Source organism: Taurulus bubalis (genome assembly GCF_910589615.1).
Source record: "Taurulus bubalis genome assembly, chromosome: 4".
NCBI lineage: Eukaryota > Metazoa > Chordata > Actinopteri > Perciformes > Cottidae > Taurulus > Taurulus bubalis.
This window is the reverse complement of record NC_136592.1, coordinates 18,887,494-18,909,929: the sequence shown is the minus strand read 5'-3', so window position 1 is coordinate 18,909,929 and position 22,436 is coordinate 18,887,494. Positions and strand designations below refer to the sequence as shown.

The window sequence follows — 22,436 nt, the reverse complement described above, 5'->3', positions numbered from 1 at the left end:
ATTCACCCGTTACCATTATCAGTTAGTGGTACATAATGACGTGGGCTACTCCTCGGGACAGATTGTTCCCGCGGTGACCATGGCGGGGGTTCCCCACCACCCTCCGTCTCTGTCTGCCCACGCTGTCAATCACACTGCTGTACAGGTCACCTGGACACAACCCTGTAAGATTAATTTCTCTTTTAAACACACAAACACAGTCTGCCCAGCAAAGTCATTTGGTGATTTTTCTGTGACATGACAATTATCGAAAAGTGACTTCTCTCTTTTTTCTCCCTCTCTCTTCGTGTCATCTTTAGCTTTGCAAGACCTACAGGGAGAGGTGGAATCTTACTTTCTGACAGTAATGTCTTCCCGGTTAAGTCAAATCTTGGCTTTCCCCCCTGAGATCACGTCCACAGTGATAAGTGACCTTTGGCCCAGCACCACATATCTGTTGTCAGTGCAGGTGTCGAACGGAGCACATAATACAACTAAGGCAACGGTTAACGTCACCACAGAAGATGGAGGTATGTGTGTATACAATTGTGTGATATTTGGCCAACAATCAATCTTAGAAATTAAGTTAAAATTTGTCTTCAGATATGTCTGAGGGTGTTATTGTGCACAATACTGTAAATACATATAAGTGTGTCATGCACAGTACATAAATTCAATACATCCTAGAGAGGGGTCTGTGTTAATGTGCTTCACAGGAGATGTTAAACACATCATGTAGTGAGGCATGAAATCAATACAAAGTGTGTATGAGCCAGATTTAAGGTGTTGTAAAATACTTGTTGGCACCACACGCAGACAAACGCACACAAACTGCACACATAGCCACACATACAAGCAACGCTCTACCTGTCAAACAGGACAGCAAACATGGCTGTTCCCAATGCCTTATAAGGGCTATAATTACCATACTTTACAATACATCAAAAAGTATAATTCTATGGAGAAATACATTTCTAAATATAAGTGAAATCATATCTGTCCTTTATGTTCATTGGGGAAACTTGCACCAAACTATGTAGTTATAAAAATCTATAATAGAGTTCTCACAATTTTAGTATTATATGGAATATGAGCAAAGAACATGAGTTCTCAGATCTACTGTTTTTTCCCTTTTTCAGGCAGGGTCAGTTTTTACTTTCTTTAGCTATGAATTGCACCGGCTATTTAACCGTCATCACAACTTTTCTCTCCATTTTCCTCTCAAACTCACAGCCCAGTCTCTCAGCATTTAAGAGTTAGCTCTCAACTCTTTCACTCTGTGGAATCATATATCAGAGGCTGTTCAATCCATCTGTTGTTTTCCTTCTGTCTCAATTTCCTCCTCAATCCTTCGTTCTCACCATCTCTCTTCCTCTTTTCTCCCCATCACCGTTCTCTTTCATTTTCAGTATTATCATATGTCAGAGGCCTCTCTCTTTTCCTCTAATCTGAGCAGTATAATAAAAAGTGCATTAAAAACATTAGAAAATCATTAGGTGCTAAAGGCAAAGCATGGCTCGTTTAACTGAGAGGGCTCTGGAGGTAATTTCATTATTTTACAGCCATAAGAGTATGCACACACACACACACACACACACACACACACACACACACACACACACACACACACACACACACACACACACACACACAGACCAAGGCCAAATGCAGCTCAACCCTACCAACCATCCTAACATGGCCTGCAATCTATAGGGCAATGCTAACATCAAGACTAATTGGCAAGAAAAATATGTGTGTGTGTGTGTGTGTGTGTGTGTGTGTGTGTGTGTGTGTGTGTGTGTGTGTGTGTGTGTGTGTGTGTGTGTGAAAGAGGCTCAGTGTGCAGTATTGCGTTGATAATGCCATCCTGCAGTAAATGAAATGTAGAGCAGTAGGTTGGGTTTAGGTAAGTGCATTGGCAGAAAATGAATTGGGTTAACTTCTCTTAGCTGAGTGCATTTTCACTTAGAATAATAGATGGAGTCTGTATGATTACCTCTCTCACACACCGTCTCATATGATGTCCCTCTTTTTGGTTTTCTGTCTCGCTTTTCTACTCACAGCCTGATCTCCATTGATGTGTGAAGAACATTTTATACAATTAATGATACCCTGTTTTCAGTCTCCCACTCTTTGACTTAAAACATGTGCCCACTGTATCTCTATCTTCTGCTTTCACAGAATATATCTTCTGTGTCCTGTTTTTTTTTTAGATTTATTCATTCACTCCATCATTTTGCCTCTGTATCTGTAAGTAATTTCCTATTGGTTGCCATATTAAATTAATCACCATAGGAGTTTTCAGAAGTTATTAAGGACAAAGCGAATTTGATGGACAGGGCAGTGGAAGACAGAGAGAATATAATAACATAACACGGTAAGGTAAAGACTGTCATTTACTACTGCCTCTAAGACAGAGAAAAAGTGAGGGAGTGCGCTGACCATCCAAGTCAATCAATTATTCTTGGTGAAAATGCACTCAGGTAAGTGAAGTTAACCCCATTCATTTGCTGCCAATGTACCTACCTAAATCCAGCCCCCTGCTCTACATTTCATTTGCTGCTAGATAACATTAGCAACGCTGTACTGCACACACACAGGGACACACAGGTGATCTCCCTCCCTCACTAACACACAGACTCACAGTCGTCCTGCATTATATACACACCGACACACATTCTCTGTTTTTCTCTGAGTCACACGCACAAACACACTCTGTCGTGCTGTACACACAATCACATACCTATAAGCTGTGTGTGTCCATGTCTATCTTTTTCCCTCTCACACACACACACACAAATATGATTTGACAACATACACCTCTATGTAAAAGGTGTATTCCAAGACTAAGAATGTTTCATGTTATAAAATATCATTGTGCATACTGGGAACCACAACACATAGTTTTCTCGTGACTGTTAAAGGCCTGGCCTAATTATTACTTATGCGGCACCATTTTAAAGATTTAATGATGTTGTTTTTGTGGCAGTTCAAATCAAATTTGCGGGAAAATATGCCTTGGAAAATCCAAACACCAATCCCATCTATTGCAGTGCTGTTCTTACTAGATAGATAGTCTATGTGTAAAATATTACATGATGGTGAGAGCATTGGTTTCAGACCACAACTTAAACTTGCATATTTGAAGTTGACCACATCTTGAATGTTCGTACCTTCAAACCATAAAACATCCTGTTCAAACTATTTTCTGTACTCGCATTTGCTATCCTCAGAGCCAGACGGGATTTCTGCCCCAGAGGTGGTTCCAGTTAACAGCAGCACAGTTCGTGTGCTTTGGTTCCCCCCTTTACAGCCCAATGGAGTAGTTACTGGTTACTACATATACCTTAACGGCCATCTTCATGGCAGTGTAGACAACAGCTCAGGCTCCTACCTGCTGGGCGACCTGCTGCCTTTTACCGTCTACAACGTACAGGTACACACAATCAAAATCAGATAAGCTCACCCAAACGCAGACACACAAACGCACATTATGCCTGCTGTGTTTGTGTATTTCAGGTGGAGGTCTGTACTGTGTATGCATGTGTGCGTAGTAATATTACTCAGACAACTACTGTGGAGGACCTGCCTGCTGATCTGGCCACACCACACGCACATGTGATCGATCCCAGGTAACAGAGATGTTTTGCAAATATTTCTTTTCAGTAAAGTATTTTACTTTCTATATGGACTCTACTATTTGTTCTTATGGAAATATTTGTTCATAACCATTTTAAAGTGTTCCATCTAGATTGATAAAACTTTATAGCTTTTGGTTTGAATGTAGTAATTGTCCATGTTTATCGGCAGCGCAGAAGCTTGGTTTGTATTGTTTGACACAGCAGAATCAATACAACTGGCACTAACAGAGTAAATGGTGGAGGTCTTTTGTCTTTTGAAGGCAGCACAATATGTTGACAAGATATAACAGGACTATGCGAACATTTGATTTTACTCAGCACTAGTAACCTGTATATCAATAAAGAATAAAATTATTTAAATTGTTTTTTCACGCAATTTCAGTTGTACTTTAAAACCAGATTTTGCAGGCAATGGGACAATAACTATAATTATTCCAGCGACTTTAAAACCCGCAGCCGTTGAAGACACAGTGATTGTTGCATCTATTCATCTTCAATAGTCGATCAAGATTGAAATACTGAATACAAAATGTTGTAGTAATTACTGATAAGCCATATAATTTTTTTTATAATGGTTTTCTGACTATTTTATATAATCATATAACCTTAAAGTAGATATCAAAATTGATAAAATATTACGGTAAACTCACATTTTATTTGCATTCAGTTATATTTAAAGACATTTAAAATGCTCTGCTTCCCACATTTGACCTAAATCTCAATGTTGCAAATCTTGCAGAGTAAGTGGTGATTTGTTGCTTTCCTACACTTTCCTGTGTAGCAGACTGTGTAAGTTGTAAGTCTGTGTGTTACTACACAGGTCTTTCTCCTGCCAAAGATGTCAGAGATAAAAAAGAGGAAAATCAATAGTGAGAAGTGTATAAAGACACACACACTCTGACACTGTAACTCAACTTTGTCAGGCATTAACCATGCATGAATGTGTGTGTGTGTGTGTGTGTGTGTGTGTGTGTGTGTGTGTGTGTGTGTGTGTGTGTGTGTGTGTGTGTGTGTGTGACAAAGTTATTGTGTGCCTCCCAGTAGTGTGAAAGCAGTGTGAAGGAGAACATATCTTTATATTTCTCTCACTCTCCATCTCCTTCTCTGTCTCTCTCTCTCCATCAGGGTGGTGAGGTTGGACTGGTCCTGTCCAGGCAGACCCAGTGGGATCATGCTGGGCTATGATGTTTTAAGACGGACCTTGAGGTCATGTGCCATTGGGTCAACAGGGGTCACATCCTCTGTGGGGGAAGAGTCAGGTGGTGTAAGGTTCAGATGTTCGTACCTACAGTGTCCTGCCAGTCATGGTGTGTGTGGGATGTCCTGCTTCCATCCTGACATTCAGGTGATAATGTTCTGGCCTTTTGGTACACATTGTTTTTGTCCTGTATGAAGTGGGGCTATAGGATACTCTTCATCCATTTGTTTATTCATGATATACATTGAACAACACTACATTAACATGCATGCTGGGCTGAAAGAAAGAACACCGTTTACAGGTTAAAACAATACAATACAATATTGATTGTTCTGGAGGGCTACAGCATTTTTTATTTTTTGTCAAGTCACAAGTATTGCCAGAAAAAACACATGCTTCCACATGCAATATATAATGATAGTGTGTTGTTGACATATGTACTGAATAACACACCGTTTTGAAAAGCATTCCACGACACAAATGTTGATTATGGATGAATTGAGAAGATACATTTTAGAGGCTGATGTTTCACCTCTCTCCTGCTCTGCTCTTCTACATTCAGTATTTCTTTTTTCTTCTGCTCTAATCCTCTCTCCTCTGCCCTTGTCGCCAAAATCCAAAAGCCTCTTTTAACTAGAACTTGTCATAAGTAATCATTAAAACTACAATCATCAATCATTGTACAACAACAACAATGTGTAAAAACAAGATAGAGGATCCAGGGTCTTTGCTTTGGCTGCTGATCTGAAGTGGAGAATACATTGTTGCTGTGTACTCCCTCAGGATATTAGTCACCAGACATAGACACAAAAGCACAAAAGAAACACAGAGACCCACAGACAAATACATACTCTCACATTTCCTCTTTCGAGTGCACACTATTTAAGTGGTCATTTTTGCGGTGATTCATTTCTCTAAACAGATTAACTTGTCATCTGCGTTCACTTCCATCCTTGTGTCATTGAATGCCAGCCAAGTTGGCACAGTGAATCCTCCAGCTATACATTTATCCCCACAGCACCCAATGGTACAAACAATGACAACATTTTTAGCTCATACACACCTACTTAAGAGACACACTCAAGTTCCTCAGAAAAAATATTCTATACCACAAAGAACATTGTGTATTGGTAATGTGGGTGTGATATATATAAAGAAAGCCTTTAAACAATAATTTTTAGGGAGTTTGGCCCGACAAAGGAACAATCCCCGTAATGACATGATGGCTTTCTCTTTGGCAGTCTGTGTGGTTGTGTGGATTTAGTTTACATATTTTCTCATCCATGTCAATGTATTGTATGCCAACCAGGTTTGCTGCAGTGGGCTGCTGTACACTAAGAAACCACATCATCATTGCTGTGAGGGCAGTTACCTGAGTTTGATTAATTCCTCCAATCCGGTCTGCTGCAATGGCAAACTGCTCCCAGCGCTCCCTAACCACCAGTGCTGTGGAGGATACTATATTCATGTAAAAACCAGTGAGTGTCAAATCACTTCATATGTTTACACTTGCAAGGGATTTGCTCTTTTCTACTTGACTTGAGTCTAATCTTTTCCATGTCGTTCAAGTGTTTCCTTCCTCTGTCTTTGTCTTTGTAGATGAAAACTGCTGCCCTGACCACGAGCAGGGCCGGGTCTCAGTAGGGCTGGGTGACAGCTGCTGTGGGGGGGTTCCTTACTTCATGAAAGGCGGCCAGCTTTGCTGTAGTGGGAGCCTCCATGATGGCTATGGGGCCCAATGCTGTGGAGGCCGTATTGTAGAAGATACTCTTGTGTGCTGTGGTGATGCTGAGAGTGGGGAAGTGCGTTCATATACCCCAGGTGAGTAAAGAAAACACTCAGATTCAAACATGAAAACCCACTTTTGTTAGAATAAAGGGAGAAATGAAAATATTCTGCACTGATTAGGTTATTTGCCCAACAATGAAAGCACATTTGGGTGAAGTTTGATGGGATGCTGATCCTTCTGGATAGAAAACTGTTATTATCTTGAGAAAACCCTTTATTGTAAAATCCAATCAACAAAAAGGCCCTTTGTTCAGAAAACCAGTCACTCTGGCCCAAAAAGGATTTTGTTAGAGTTTAGTCCCTGGTGACGTCTTCTTAATGTTTATGGGCGGGGGGAGATATAAAATCATAGGACAAGAGAGAAAAGCAAAAAGGGTTGAGGTAGACACATGGTGCAGGAACGTGGGGTCGTTTCCCTTTCTTCCTCTCCCGCAGTGTCCCAAAGCACCCGGATACCATGGCACAGATGGGACCGTGCATGTGTGTGTGTACGTGTGTGTGTGTGTGTATGTGTGTGTCATTAGACATCTTTGTCATGGCAGATGATGATGAAACACACTCGGGATGGCACCGTTGAGGGCACTGCCAAGCACACAGCAGGACAAATACACACTCATTCTCTCTCCTACACACACGCACACACTTTTACACATATAGACTACATGCACCCACACATACACACAAACACACACACAGAGTCAACAGGGTGCCCTCGGCAGGGTTCGCTTAGTGTTGAGTGCCAGAGACAGACACGTGGACTCTATTCATCACACATAAACAATGGCCCATATGGGTAGACCTATAGTACTCCATTAGCCTAGCCGAAAACACACAGACACACACTGACACACACACACAAGATCCCTTCCCACACAAAAACATGTGCATGCTGACAAAAAAGTTCCTAGGAAGCAAGAAATCAGAAAAACAATACTTGTTTTTTGATTTCATGGCTGTTATCATTTGCTACTCTCCCATATTATAGAAACTAAAATATACTCTCTTTTAGAGTTTTCACTCTCAAACAGTGATCTCATGTACAGAGTTTTGTTCGTTAATTTGACATTTGAGAGTTTTCTACTCTGTTTCCTTTCCTTCTCCTTCACTCGATCCCCTTTTCTCTTCCAACCAAGCACAGGCTATATGGTCATCCTTCATTTGAGGTGCCCTCCCAAGGCGTGCTCATGCTCCCCACCTCCTCTTCCACTCCATCTCCGTTTGTAATTTATTTCAGAATCAGAATCAGAAACCATTTAATTGCCAAGTATGTTTACACATACAAGGAATTTGTCCTGGCGGAAGGTGCATGACATTTAACATTTAACAATAAACATTTAACGATAAACATAAAACAGAGTACAATAAAAGGGAGCATGAATATTTACAATTGGGTCTACTGAGTATTTAAAATTAGAACTACGGAATATAAATTAAAATTAAATTTAAAATTAAATTAAAATAAAGTGCACGGGATGAAGTGATTATGTGAAAGTGACAAGTGTAAAGTATAGTTGCAAGTGTATTAAAATGAGGTGTCAGGCGATTCACATTTCACATCTCCTTTGCTCCTTTGTCATCTTCTTGCTTACTTTTCCTCAACTTGTTTCCCACTCCTTCTGCTTTTTTCCTCTAGCCTTTTGCTCCCCCTCTCTCCTTCCACCACCTTTTCGTCCTCTTCCCCCTCCCTTCCTTTAGGTGCCCCCTTCCCATCCACTCATCAGTCATTAGCGTTAGCTTCCCCATTGAGAACATATGGTATGATGGATCGCAGGGCTAGCGGCGCTAGCAAGGCTAAGGGCCATTTGCCGGGTGCACTGCGCTGTCGGGGAGCCCTGGGGCTGGCTATGCAACCTCGACCCCACACGTCTGCTTCAAGACACTCACACTAACACACACAACACACACACACAGCAACACCTATTATAGGATATGCTACTTAACCTTGGCACCACTCACTCTCATCAGTGCCTCTCACCATGTCCAGGGTTTTGTATTTTTAATGATACAGTGAGAGACAGATTTGTGAAAGAAAGAGAAATAATAAAGCATGAAATATAATGCAACCAAGAGAAGACCACAGATTGCATTAAACTCTATTTTAAATAGATGATAAATAAGTTCAACCATAAAAATGTATACAAAATACCATGAAAAAAGGAAAATTATGGCAGAAAGAAATAGAGAGAAGAATACAAATAAGGTATAATTTGATGCATACAATATAAAACATTGTTATTCAAATGTACATAGTAAGAAATAATGCACAATTAAACATACATGGTGACGAAAGAAAGACAGAATGAAAGAGAACTAAAAAAGTTTTAAAATATGCATCAGACAGGAAACCAAAAAGAAAAAAATGAGAGAAAGGGAGGGAAAGTGAATGAGAGAAGAATAAAAAAAAACCCGGAGAGAACAGAAGAGTGGTGAAGAGCTAGATGGAGCAGATTAAAGGAGGAGTGAAGGGTATCCCATTGTGCCCAGCTGATAGACTAGGTTAGGCTGATGTGATTATGGGGTCCCCGAAGTGCGATCTATCACACATTACCGTCCACACTGTCAACAACCATACACACACACTGCAGGGGAACAGCGATGCCAGGAGACAGCCGTCTGGCAATAGATACACATACCGGCTTGCGTGCACATGTGCACAGGTAGATATACACACAAGCATACACATACAACAACATTCATACACAACCACACACACTCACAAAGCATGTATGTATATACATACACGATTCTATCCACATCTAAAACTATGCACCACACAATTGTATAAGCACTCACACATACACATGTGCACAAGACTATTTGAAACAGGAAACCAGTGTGAATCAGGTGAAATAGAGTCTGGGTCAGAAACGTCATCTCACACAACCTGTACCAAAGAAGAAAGAAAGCCAAAGCTGTGCCAGTGGACTGTGCTTTACATTACATTACATTACATTTCATTTAGCTGTTGCTTTTATCCAAAGCGACTTACATTTTTGCTCTATACACCGCAGACACAGCTACGGGGAGCAATTAGGGGTTAAGTGTCTGTGCTCTTCTAAATATTTCTTTAGGTTTAGCTCAGTTGACATTGTTCCTGTCCACCTTACCCCAAGTATGTGTTTCACATTTATCGTACTCAGTCATCCACATCTGACAGAACAGATTTCAGTTTAAATCAGTACAATCTACACCTGCCACGTAATGGCTTGCACCTCACTTGTATAAGTTAGGCTTCAAACCTATTTTCCTCCAATTTACGAGTCTAACTATATTCATTTTGTATAAATTCCTGCCTACTTGTGTCTTTATTCAAACTTACCTCGTTAAGTAGGAGGAATATACTCTCTTAAATGGCAGACCTTGCTTATACTCTGCCTCGTTACAGTCTTTGGGGTATTATTGAGATGGTCTCTATAATCCTTTCCTCAGCATTCTGTAGTTCTTATACAATAACACAAAGTCTCCATGCTAAATCCCTCCCTTCCAAATCTGCCAGTTTGTTTAAACAGCTTTCATTTCACTTTCAAGTAGATTAAATACTGTTTATTTTTGGACAGGAGTGCCTCAGTTTTCTTGCAGCATTTCCTCCTGTGTTGCAGGTTCGAGACCAACTTTTAAGCTCTTCACTTGCTCCTCTTTTCTTCTCTCGCTGAGTTCGTATGTAAGATGTTTAGCTATGACTTAGGTGAGATTAGATGGTGTTTGGAAGAACGTGTGTGGTGTCTTTGGCCTCCTGTTGCTCCCTGACTCTCCCAAAGTCCCTCGCCTCGCTGTGCGCGCTCCACTAATCATTTCCCCTTCATAGTTTTCTTTATAGTGTACAGTTCTTTAACTCTTCAATCTGCCCTTCAACCTCACCTTGCCCATTTGTCACTGTGGCTGTTACCATAAATGCCCTCCCCACCTCATTTTTTCTTAAAGTAAGTGAATCTTAAACTTGTATGCATTTCTTTAACTCCTTCCCTCACTCCCTCCCTGTGTCCCAGCCCAGCAGGCCCATTCAAACGTTCAAGGACAAATCTGAATATCCCTTTTCACCGTTTAAGTGTTAAAAGCCTGGCGGTGCCGGGGTGTTATCTTAACGCGCCTTGCCGTGCCATCATCAGAGCGCGTGATGAAAATGGCTGTGATGATGCTAAAAGAAAAAAGAGGAGGGGAAAAAAAGTAATAATCAAATATGTTTTTCAAGGGCACAGTGACCATTTGCTGGAGGGAAATTATCCCAGTAGTTAAGCTAGCTCACTCAGAGCCTGGCGGAGTTGTGAGAGTGGATGCGTTTGTGTGTATATGTGTGCAAGTGTGCATGGTTTATTACTTCAACTTGGTGCATGCATGCCTCATTTTCTGTATGTCGCTCTCTGATTCGGTATATGTTTCTCAATGTGTTTGCATTTTTACATGTTTTTTTTTTATGCAGAGAAACACACCCTTTTTACATGTCCTTTTTTATTTCGGCCAAAAGATTCTCATCAGTTTGTGTGTGTGTGTGTGTGTGTGTGTGTGTGTGTGTGTGTGTGTGTGTTTATCATTGCCAAAAGCCCCTCATCAATGATGGGTAGCAAATGGCCAACGGTAGTGCATTCCAAACAGCAGCGTCTGGCTGCTTTAGAAGATCGAGTACTCTCTGAACACAGGAAGACATTTCTCTCTCTGTTAATGTATTTATGATGATGGCTTTTCTATTAGGTTTACTTTAATGACTGGCAAGAATAAAACCAGAGGCTGTCAGGAGCACAGAAAGGAGGACAATCTGTGTGTGTGCGTGTGTGTGTGTGTGTGTGTGTGTGTGTGTGTGTGTACATGTGTACGTGTCTACTTGCCTGTGTGTTTTTTTATATTGTTACTGTTAAACATTGTGAATTTATCAAAAGTTTACAAGTTAATAATATTAAAAGACATCATTTCCAGGTATGAGCAGGGAGAGAATGTGAGACCTTGACATTTGTACTACTTTACTTTAATTGACTACTACAGGATGAAGTTGCAATTGAAGACTGCATAGTAGTGCTACGTACTTCCACATCACTGTGTTTTACAATCATTAAAACCCTTTGTTCTCTATTCAATTGTTATCCCTACACCACAGGGGCAGGATGTTTTAGTTACCCTTTATTCAACTTACGACTGCTTTGTGCTGCTGTTCAGGTCATATGACAAAGGTGCCCATTATTATATTTAAACTTGTTTGTTTGTGTTGAACCATTTTTCAACAAACAGTAACCATTTTTGTACTGGCTAAGGTGCATTCCCAGTGCTTATTATTAATTTCAAAAGATTTCAGTGCTTGCATTCACCTTGAAAGTGTAGCTTACTAAAGTTAATTTATGGGGTGTTACATTTGGGCTTTTTTGCACTGAAATCTGTACAAAAAGTTATCCAAACTAATGAAATGAGTGTGTCTCAGTGCTGTAAAAATTCCTCTTTGAATTCAGTCAATTATTTGACAGCAACAAATACACAGAGCTACCTGACACTTATTTACGTTATTTATTGCCTCACATTTCCTCCCGTCTTCTGCTAAAAGTTGTACTTGAGTTCAACGGCGGGCGTTTTCTCCTCTGGAGATGCACCCAAGGCTTGGAAGCACTAACATAGACATAAAGGTAGCCACTGGAGAATCTCTGCTTGCTGGCCAGCACTTGTTTTGAACATCCTGGTGCTACATAGGGCCCGTGCCACGCCCCCAACTCACCAACTCTCAGATTACATTGATGACAGTGATGGATAACCTGAAAGAGGCGGTTCATGGGTCTTTGTGTTGTCAGCTACAATGTCTCTGGTAGGGTTGAGGAAAGAATGGGTGTCGGCAGAATGTTTAAGCATTGGAAAGTGGAAAGCATATGGGATTACCTGTGAGATGAATACATCTGCTCTGGATTCTCCATGTGTGTCTGCTTTAAAATATGTAGTTCTCGTTTAATTAATTAACATCTTTAAGATTGATACAAGTGTTTTTTTATTATTAACAAAAACGGTTATATCTATCTCTATCACTTGACTTTTGCGTTGAGATTTTATTTCTTATTGTATTGTTGGTCATTGGTGCTTTTTGTATAATTTATCTGTACACATATCGTTTTCACTTCATCTGTGTATTACAGTCCTGTCTATCCATTACCTTTAATTGTCCACCTTCATTGTCCTTGTCCCTATCTGTTATTCTATTTATAAGTACATCAAGAGAGATGCAAAAAAAAAAAAAATGGAATCAAGTTCCTTGTATGTCCACATATACCTGGCTACATGATTGGCTACATGATTTTGGTGCATCCATAATATGTTACGTTCTTTATTTTAGCTAAACTTGCTCATCTGGTATCATATCTTTTAATAGTTTTTTCTTGTTTTATCCATTTGTCAAACTCTTTAAGTTGTGCATTTCTTTATCACAATGTCTATATTCATCTCGGTCCCCCTTCTCACACAGACACTAAACACACACGAACAGCTGCTTGCTGTGTCTCAGTTTTTAGTGAATCCCTGTAGAGTGGTGAAAATATAACTGCCACCAAAGCATTTCCCTAAGCTCAGCACACACACACACACACACACACACACACACACACACACACACACACACACACACACACACACACACACACACACACACATACACTGAAACAAACACTCGAGAGTCATACAGCCAAAGATGCACATACACACAATGTCACACAAATGCCCAGCTGGTAAAGACAAGAGGACAACCAGTCAGCTGGGAAAAGAGTAGGTGTGTGTGTCTTTGATTATGTGTGTGTGCTTGCTGCCCTCAACATCCACATGTGTGTGTCCACATGGGAACACTATGCACTGTGTGAGAAAGTCAATCCACTGCGATTTCTTCTCTCGACATGGCATATAGTCGGCCCCTTTGGAGCACAAAGTGTGCGCACACACACACACACACACACACACACACATACACACAAACATACAATACACTCCCTCGTGCATAGAGCTCAACCAACACTGGATTGTTGAGGCTGATGCCCTTTATTGAGAGTTTCATGAGAACTGATGTAGTTTGTTTTAACAAACAACATATTTGATAAGGATAATTTGAATTGAGTTCTTTACCAGTTGTGACCACCAAGATATTAAGCAGGATTTCAAAGCAGGAAATTAAATAACTCAACAAAAATACATCAGTAGTTGAGTTGACAATATATAATATACCCTCATAAATATACCTATGAAAAATATATTCTCAACTATAGTAAATATTCAACAAAAAGGGTATTACTGTGTGTTCTGAAAGAGCCTGTATCATGACAATTCAGAATTTTTTTTTTATTATTATTTTTATTGTTAAAATAGCCTGCCACAGATGACTTGTTTATTTTTATGTATGAATATATATATAAATGTATAATTTGCAGGTACCTTTTGGTTTCTGTTTATCAGATACAATATACAGTAAAGCTTTCTCCAAGCAATATTAATTTAAACAGATTGAATTCAAATACACAAAAACACAAGTTCAAACATGTCTTCTTCTCTGCCATTTTGTGTAACTTATTGACCGGCATATATGCCGACGCCAATGTATTCTTTATATCTGTGATAAGCTTGTTCTTTAATAACTACATCAGCTTGTATGTGCTTGATCCTTTCTGTGTATGAGTGTGCACGTGCAGATGTGTGCTTCCAGACTGCGTCTATGAAAGCTTCTTCAATGTGACTGTGTGTGTGCTAGTATGCATGAACACAGACTGAGTATGTGTGCACTTGCTTTGCACTTTGTGCCAATACCCCTAGTAATATATTCAGGTATTTAAAAGTGTTTGGTTTGTTTAAAGTTGTGGAGGGGTTTTGGTCTCCTAGAGAGCTCGGATAACCCTAATCCACAACACACATTTTTATCAGTAGTTCATTGGCAGGGCTAAATATTGACTTATCATTAAGTGGAATGACTGAAACCCTAATAATAATTCACGTTGTCTAAGCACCTTGTGTTGATGCGGCGCTCCTGATGCTATTAACGAATGTATGCAAATCCAACGTAAATCTGAAGATTAGGGCTGAAGCATTCTGCAATGCAAGTGAGAAAACAAGAGGTGTGTGTTAAACTGTTGTCAACACATACACTCACATGCATACGCATGCACAAATGCACACAGCTTACAGAGAGGAGGAGAAAATAGTAGGTGTGTGTTTCAAAACGCTAACACAAATGTACAAGCATGTCACACAAACTCAAACTCAGATAATGCTTACAAGACAGGGATTGGATTTCTGCTGAATGGGTGATAATTCAGTAGTGAAGTTTAGCTACAGAGCAGTAAACAAACAAATGTAGACCTATGAACTGAATGGATGCAGAGAGAGCGATAGAGAGAGCAATAGTGGATTAGGAAGAGAAAATGAAGATGATGAGAAAAAATATGGGGAAAGAAGAACAGGTAGAAATGTTGGAACAGAAAGAAGGGATAGTCATATTATGATAGAATGAAGGGACAAGTAAAATAAAGCATTGGGGAAAGGGAAGACTTAAAAGGAGGTAGAACTTCAACTACATAGGGATGACAAAGACCAATGTGGAGTTTGGGAGATATAAGTGGAAGTAAGGGATGTGGCAAAAAAAAGAATGATCAGAGAAAGAACAGATTGAGGGAAGAGAAGCGGCAGGAGATAATTCCTAAACTTCAGATCACAGGTGATAAAGTTGCCATTTCCTAAAGTCAGAAAAAGCAAAAGAGAGCATCAAGATATGCAGTGCTTTTTAACCAACTCATGTTGAACGATGCATGGAAAGACCGTCTGACTGCTTGGGAGTAAATGGAAGAGAGATAAATGAGTAAAAATTATGAGTCGCAGAGGGCCTGGTGTCCGGACGGGAGGGAGGAGTAGAGGTGAAGATGCCGAGAGGACGAGGGATGAGTGGAAGGAAGCTATTTTGGAAAAGTGTTGAGCTGTTTATTTGCGCGTCATTGAAGCTGAAGTAAGGCGCTGGGGGAATTGGCCACCAAGCCCCCACTCTGCAACAGCTGCCGCTGCTAAGTGAGTTACTAGCCGTCAGACTGCCTTTATGTCACACAATCAAACACACATACACATACACATGCATTTTCCTGTCACATGTTGCCTGTGATGGATGCGGTGAGGATATAATGCACTGCAACAGCGCAGGAGAAAATATGTGCCACCCTCCACTTCTGGCCTTTAAGTGAAATGATTGCCTAAATGAACCACTTTTCATGTGCGCAAAGAGTGAGCGCTGATTGGGTTGTTAAACAATAAGTTATTTATCACTCCACAACTAGCTGCAGCCCCATTAAAGGGCGAGGCCATGGTACAATGCAATGACTTAGTGTTTAATGTCTGCTGTCAAATAAAATGGGCAACACAGCTGGGGGTAGATAGTGCCACAGATCAGCATGTCATCGGCTGTTAGGATGAATTTGCTAAATACCTCATGAAAGTTAGATTATTTAAAAATAAACTAAATTATCACAGAAGACCGAGGGGTTCTTATAACATTTCAGTCTGATTTAAAATGAGAAGCTTTTTTTTCAATTGGACTCTCATTAAAATACGATTTGTCCTTTTTCTATCTATGATAGTTTAGTAGAGCTGTGTCGTGCCATGCCATGCTCATTTGTATTTTCAATGCATTCTCACAGTGGGGGGTTACTTTGCTGACTCAGTATTATAGCAGGACAATGTTATAGTCATAATCCATTGCAAGGCCAAAGCTTGACAATTCTCCCCCTCAACTAAGCTAAGATGCCAAAGTAACCACATTGGCTTAACTTGTGTTATTAGGAGCGCCACTGAAGAGAAGGCACCATGTGTACTCCCTTTAAAGGTCCCATATTGTAAAAAGTGACAGGGGCTCTGTCCTGTGGTCCGCCCTTGAACTGCAGCTTGATCTGGTGGGCCAAAATGGAGCCAGATCTCTGTAAAAAAATATGGGCACAAGAATCACCGACCTACCATTGCTGGTTTAGGCAGAATTTTCTCCTCCTGGGAGGAGAGGCATATTTATGTTGGGGTGTCACATTTGTGTGAAAGTTAATTTAGTCAGTATAGTACTAAAACATTTAGCTAACCTTATATATTCAATAAGAAGGACATTATATGCCAAAGACTGAATTAGCAGCTTTTCCAACCAGAAGGAAGTAGAACTTTTACCAGTATGGAGGCAAAAATTATATTTTATCCACCAAGAACGAGTATTTCTACTTCAAATGTTCAGACACATTAACAGTTTTCATTTGTCAATCATTTAAAGTGACTCAAATTATTTGAATGTGAAATATGAAGCGCTGGAGAATGTGGAGAAACCTGGCTTGGAATTTGATATTCAGCTGCAAAACATTTACAGGGAAATGGAGTGATATGTATTTTAAATGTCACCTTGCTGCTGAAGGTGAAGTGGTAGCAGAAAGACATCACCTATCACTGTCAGAGATGGCAGCTCTCTGAAAAACACACTTCCTCTCCCCTTGCGCACTTTCGACAGCCTAGCCTGAATATTACTGCTGTATGAAGAGATGAATACAGGAGAGAAAAAGAGGCTTACTGGGAAGGAGAAGAGGAAAGGAGGATAAGAGTTGATAAGAGAAGATGCACACTAATATTCAGAGCAGTGTAAATACTGTTACTGTGTAGACTGGAAAATAGAGGTTGAGGAGAAGAGGAAACTAGAGTTTGGGAAGTGTAGAGGAGAGACAATACAGCATGGCCTGGATCTTTTGACAGCATGGAGAGAAAAGAAGAGGAGGTGAAGGGAAGGGATTGAGGAAGGAGGAGAGGTTGTGGAGGGAGGTGAAAGAGGAGGAAATAATAATATCGATGAGTAGTATTTGAGTATTTTGACTTAAGTATACTAAGTATGGAGAAGTAGAGGTGATGAGAAAAACAATAGAAAGGCTATTATTCTTTGCCAAAGTGAGACACAAAACAGACATCACTGTAGAATGTAAATATATAACCACAGCATGTAAATGATAGAAATGTGCATAATACATTTGCAGCTAATTTACATATCCAGAACTTAAAACTGATTTTTTAGAGAATTAAAATACACAGTCGTCATTTGTAGGTGTTCCATAAAAGATAATTTTCTGCTACAGTAGGATCAGAAATCAAATGTATTCAAAACAATAATGTGATGTGTGTTTTCTTATCTCTAGGTTTTGTCTGCTGTGGTCAGGAGTATATAAACTCTTCAACCTCTCTGTGCTGTGTAAGTAATGACGGATATCCCATAATGCACCCTGCTGGCAATGCCACAGTGACACTGCAGTGCTGTGGGTCAAAAGTCATACATCAGGAGGAGGAATGCTGCAATGGGATTGGCTATGACCCTCAACGACACGTGTGTGCAGATGAACCTACATCCGGCCTGCTGACACAGGTATGTGAAAGAATGTGTGTGGTGTGTACAACTGTTTGTGTCTTTGTGTTGTACTATGTTGTTTTTGCCACATTTCCAATAACCGAGCATTGTTTTGCCATCATTTTTTGTGTTTAACAAGCATGTTAAAACTGTATTTCCTGCAAAGTGCATATTAGTGGAAGGAAAAAGAGGAGAGGGGACACATACACAAGAAAAACTACATTTGTACCGAAAACAAATTGAAATGCACCTATGGATATGAAATTAATATCAACTGCCAATGAATACTTGCATTCAAGTCACAAGTGGCTTTCAAGCTTCAGAAATAACAGCTACTCTGGCAGAAAAAAGAACCGCCTTTACACGTCCAGTGGATATTGGTAGGTAGAATTTCTCCCTCTCACTTGTCCACAGTCCTCTCTCTCTCTCTCTCTCTCTCTCTCTGTCTCTCTCTCTCTCTCTCTCTCTCTCTCACTCGCTCTCTCGCTCTCTCCCCTCCAAACTCATTGTCACATCAGGAGTTGGGGATTGGGCCATCTTCCATTTATCAGCTGGGGTCATGCAGTGTTTGTGTGTTCCTAAGTCAGCATGAGACAGCCACACACATACACACATACACAAACAGAGGCACGCACACACAGGGACAAAGGGTAGGAACTCTCATTAGCTCTAATGATATCATTAAGGACCATGCTTACCACACACTAACACGAACATAGCTACATTCTGCATGTATTGTGTGATAGAGACCGAGAATAACCCTTCAGAATTTGTAAAAGATAATAGTCAGCTTCGGTGAGATGAGTTTCTGTGGTAGTTGTGCCAGTGTGCTCTGCAATCATGGAGACAAATCACTTAAAGCAAATAAATATTCTGAACCTCATACTTATATTTGGTCTCTCTACTCTTTGTCTCTCCCTTCCTCCTCTGTGCAGCACCAGTGTTTGCAGGGCGCCGTGTGCCCTGTAGCTGCAGCTTCTACAGCTTACTGTGGCTTGTGTGACCTCGATCCATCTACGAACGCCTGCACATGGGTCCTGTCTGCGCACAAGCACCATGATAAACCCTCCACAACATACTCACCTTCCTTTAACACCACTCATGAAACTCTCACTCGGGGCCTGTCTACACATGCAAACAGAAGTGATAACACATACAAAATGGCAGATGCATACAGTCACACACACACTGAGGACCTGCAATTTGAGGGGAGCCTGTGCCCATCCCATGAGGAGGTTGTGTACAGCGGTGGTTCCAACAGATACACCTATACAGGTAATTGTGTATGTTCGGTGGGAAGAAAATATAGGTTACACTTTAAATTACCTAACATTTCCATAGTAATTAGCATGGCTTATGTTTAGTATGTTTATATATATATATATTTGTTTTGCTTTATCCTTTTGGACCTTAGTGTTGAGTCTTTGGTGACAAGCCTGGTTTTCTAACCACAAGGACATAGCTACCGCTATATTTGTTTTGCCGCCAATCAAATTTGCCTGTTTCATTATCTCTCTTTAAAACAAAATGTTTTTACCACTCAATGCCTCCTGTACCTCTTCAAGTCTGACCAATTTCTCCTTGATCAAGCATGTTTTTCAGCCTCCTTTTCCAATCACTGCTCTCCACTGTACTGCTACAAACATGGGTGTTAGTATCTGGAAACTAGAATTTTAGTTGGTTGTGTGTCAATGTGTGATCTGAGCAGCTGGAAAGACTTCTGTACTGGGTATGAGGATTGCAGTTTATTCAAGTAAAGTTACCTGAGTGACGTTACACAAGTAGTTTTCTCAGACCTTTCCATAACTTTGTAGTTCAAATATCGTTGAATAAAAAGTCAGCAGCACCAAAATCAACGTTTTGCTTTTTAATCACATACTATTTTCTTTTTTCAGCATGCCTCTGGTTGCTTGATGTAATTGAGTTTTAAACCCTTTGCCCATTCATAGTATATTTGCACCCCTGCTTCTGACCTCTAAGCCATGATGAAGAACAACTAGAACAGAATATAGCCATCTGTGAAACACACCGTTCATAGACATTTTGAGCATGCGGAAACCAATTCTGCATTTACTCTGTGTCAGCCGCTGCAATCAACGGGCTTTAGAGACAGATGCCCTTCCACACACGTACACAGACATCAAGACAGCTGTTGGAGTGTACATTGATAGCTGTTAACGTGGTAACTCTCTCTATGCTGTACACTTGTGTGTCATTAAAACTTAAAGATGGGCGTTTAAATGGCATTTTTAACATTCTCCACTATTTATCAGCCAAAAGGGAGTTTGTGCTGTGGCAGAGGTGTATGTATGTATGTGTGTGTTGGTGTTTGTGGGCGTGTAGCATCAGGATTTTGAGTCTGTGCACATATTATTTATCTGGGTAGATGCGTCTGTTTAATCAAGACTAATTGTGGTCGTGGATGTTATGTGTGTATGGGTGGTTGTGCAATAATGACATGTTTTTTGTGTGTGTTAGTGTCCAGTTAGTTACCATTTAGGTGTACTTCTGTAGTGTCCGTGGTTTTGTGTGTGTGTGTGTGTGTGTGTGTGTGTGTGTGTGTGTGTGCGTGTGCGTGTGTGTGTGGGGGAGGTGGGGGGGGGGGCATTTAAGATAAGAGTTTCTAGGCAATGCTGTGACACCATCTGGGCAGAGGCACATAAAGCTGTCGCCACCCACCATACACCAGATGTTTCACATGCGCACACACATACACACACATACGGGCGGGTTATCATGCTATGGTTCTCTGGGGAAAATCCTAAGGTAGATCACACACAAATAGCTACACATTGATATAAATATATACTGTATTGTCCACATCCAATTTGTATTTATAACTTTTGGAATTGGTTCCTAATCAAATACAGAAATTCAATTTTTAGGCATGTAGCTATGCAAACACATAGCAGTCACTGTGTGTGTTTTGCTGCTTCAGTTATCACAGTAGTAAAGACAAGAGTCTCAAACTGGCGGTTAAAACATGGTCTCATTTACAGCAGCAGTCCCTTAACACTCCTAAAAATAATGCGCATGTGAGTGTGTGGAAGGGCATCTGTATGTATATGCTCCTGTATGTATACCTCACCAGAATGGTTGTCACAACCCGTCTCCCAGAATGCTTCAGTAACGGCCTGACGTTTACAACTATGCACCAGTGATAGTGCATGTACATATAACGTGTGCTTACATTGGCAATACAACTCCCATGTATTACAAAAGGGTCACAAGCCTTACCCTTTTGTACAACAGTCCATTAGAATTATTTTTCTACATACAGTCTTTAAATTGTGTTCTGCTTGGCGAGGAGTGCAAAGTATATATTGAATCGCTTATCTTAACTTTTCTCAATATTGCAACTTCATTGCATTGACAGACTGTGCAGTCAAATTAAAGTAATGCACTCAATAATTCAAATCAGCAGATGCAAAGTCTTTGTTGTATTGGATTTTCTTTTTGATAATTTACAGTTTTTCTTTTCTTTTTTGAATTTTCTTTTAAACCAATGGATAGCTGTCTTTTTTCACACATGTATTAGCTCTTTCAGTTAGAACGTGCAACGGGTTGACAACTTTTTTTTTTGCATACTGGAATTAGATCCTTCTATGTGTGCACTTACATTATTACTCACTTGTACTCGTTGCAGTGCTGGTTAATGATTCATAAATCAATTTATTGACAATCTTGCTGACAGATTTGTTGATTAAATGATTTTCTTGCACCCTGCCTTATTTTGTTGTTCTATCACATTTGCTCCTCTTCTTCTGTCATTCCTACCTTACTTACTCTCTAATAGACTCTGACCTGGAGCCCTTCACCACCTATGAGTACAGAGTGAGGGGCTGGAACAGCTTTGGACGAGGCTCCAGTAACGTTATAACAGTGACCACCAGTGAAGACAAACCGTGGGGAGTGGCACCGCCCCGCTGGAGTCGCTTAGGGGAACGAGATGACATCATCCAGTTGCTATGGCAAGCACCCGCCAGGCCTAATGGTGTGTATGCATGTGTGCATGTATCACTAAAAATCACCCTTTCTGTAGATGTGGTTCAGTCAAATTACCTTCAGGAGAGGGGTGTTCATGATTACTGTGGATTTGGGCTTGAAAATCAATAAGACACTTCTTTTGAATATTGAAAAACTTCTGACATTGATTGAAAAGTAACTTCTCCATTTTACCAGGGGACATCACCCACTATGTTATACTGCGGGATGGACAAGAGCGCTACCGTGGTGATGAAAAGAGTTTTACTGATGTGGGTGGGATCAGGCCTTTCCAGGAATACAATTACCAGCTGAGGGTCTGTAACCGGGCTGGTTGTACCGACAGCACAAAGGTAAGACTACATCTGTGTTTTTGTTATTGCTACTACAGTTCTGCTGTGTCAGACTAATGTGTTGTGTCACAGTATCAGCTCATTAGCAGTTTCTGTGGCAAACCTTATGCTTACCTGTCACAAATATAATACAGAGTCTGCATCAGTATTAA

At 40.4% G+C, this 22,436-nt stretch overlaps 1 protein-coding gene across 1 annotated transcript in view; it reads left to right on the top strand.

Moving 5' to 3' along the window:
* Positions 1-22,436, top strand: part of ush2a (Usher syndrome 2A (autosomal recessive, mild)) — a 191,107-nt gene that overhangs the window by 117,889 nt on the left and 50,782 nt on the right. The window contains exons 54-64 of the mRNA XM_079217420.1: positions 1-164; positions 300-509; positions 3,213-3,415; positions 3,499-3,611; positions 4,746-4,965; positions 6,128-6,296; positions 6,418-6,639; positions 17,742-17,965; positions 18,883-19,222; positions 21,744-21,941; positions 22,130-22,284. Coding sequence (XP_079073546.1) covers positions 1-164; positions 300-509; positions 3,213-3,415; positions 3,499-3,611; positions 4,746-4,965; positions 6,128-6,296; positions 6,418-6,639; positions 17,742-17,965; positions 18,883-19,222; positions 21,744-21,941; positions 22,130-22,284 — 2,218 coding nt within the window. The remainder of the gene's footprint in view (positions 165-299; positions 510-3,212; positions 3,416-3,498; positions 3,612-4,745; positions 4,966-6,127; positions 6,297-6,417; positions 6,640-17,741; positions 17,966-18,882; positions 19,223-21,743; positions 21,942-22,129; positions 22,285-22,436) is intronic.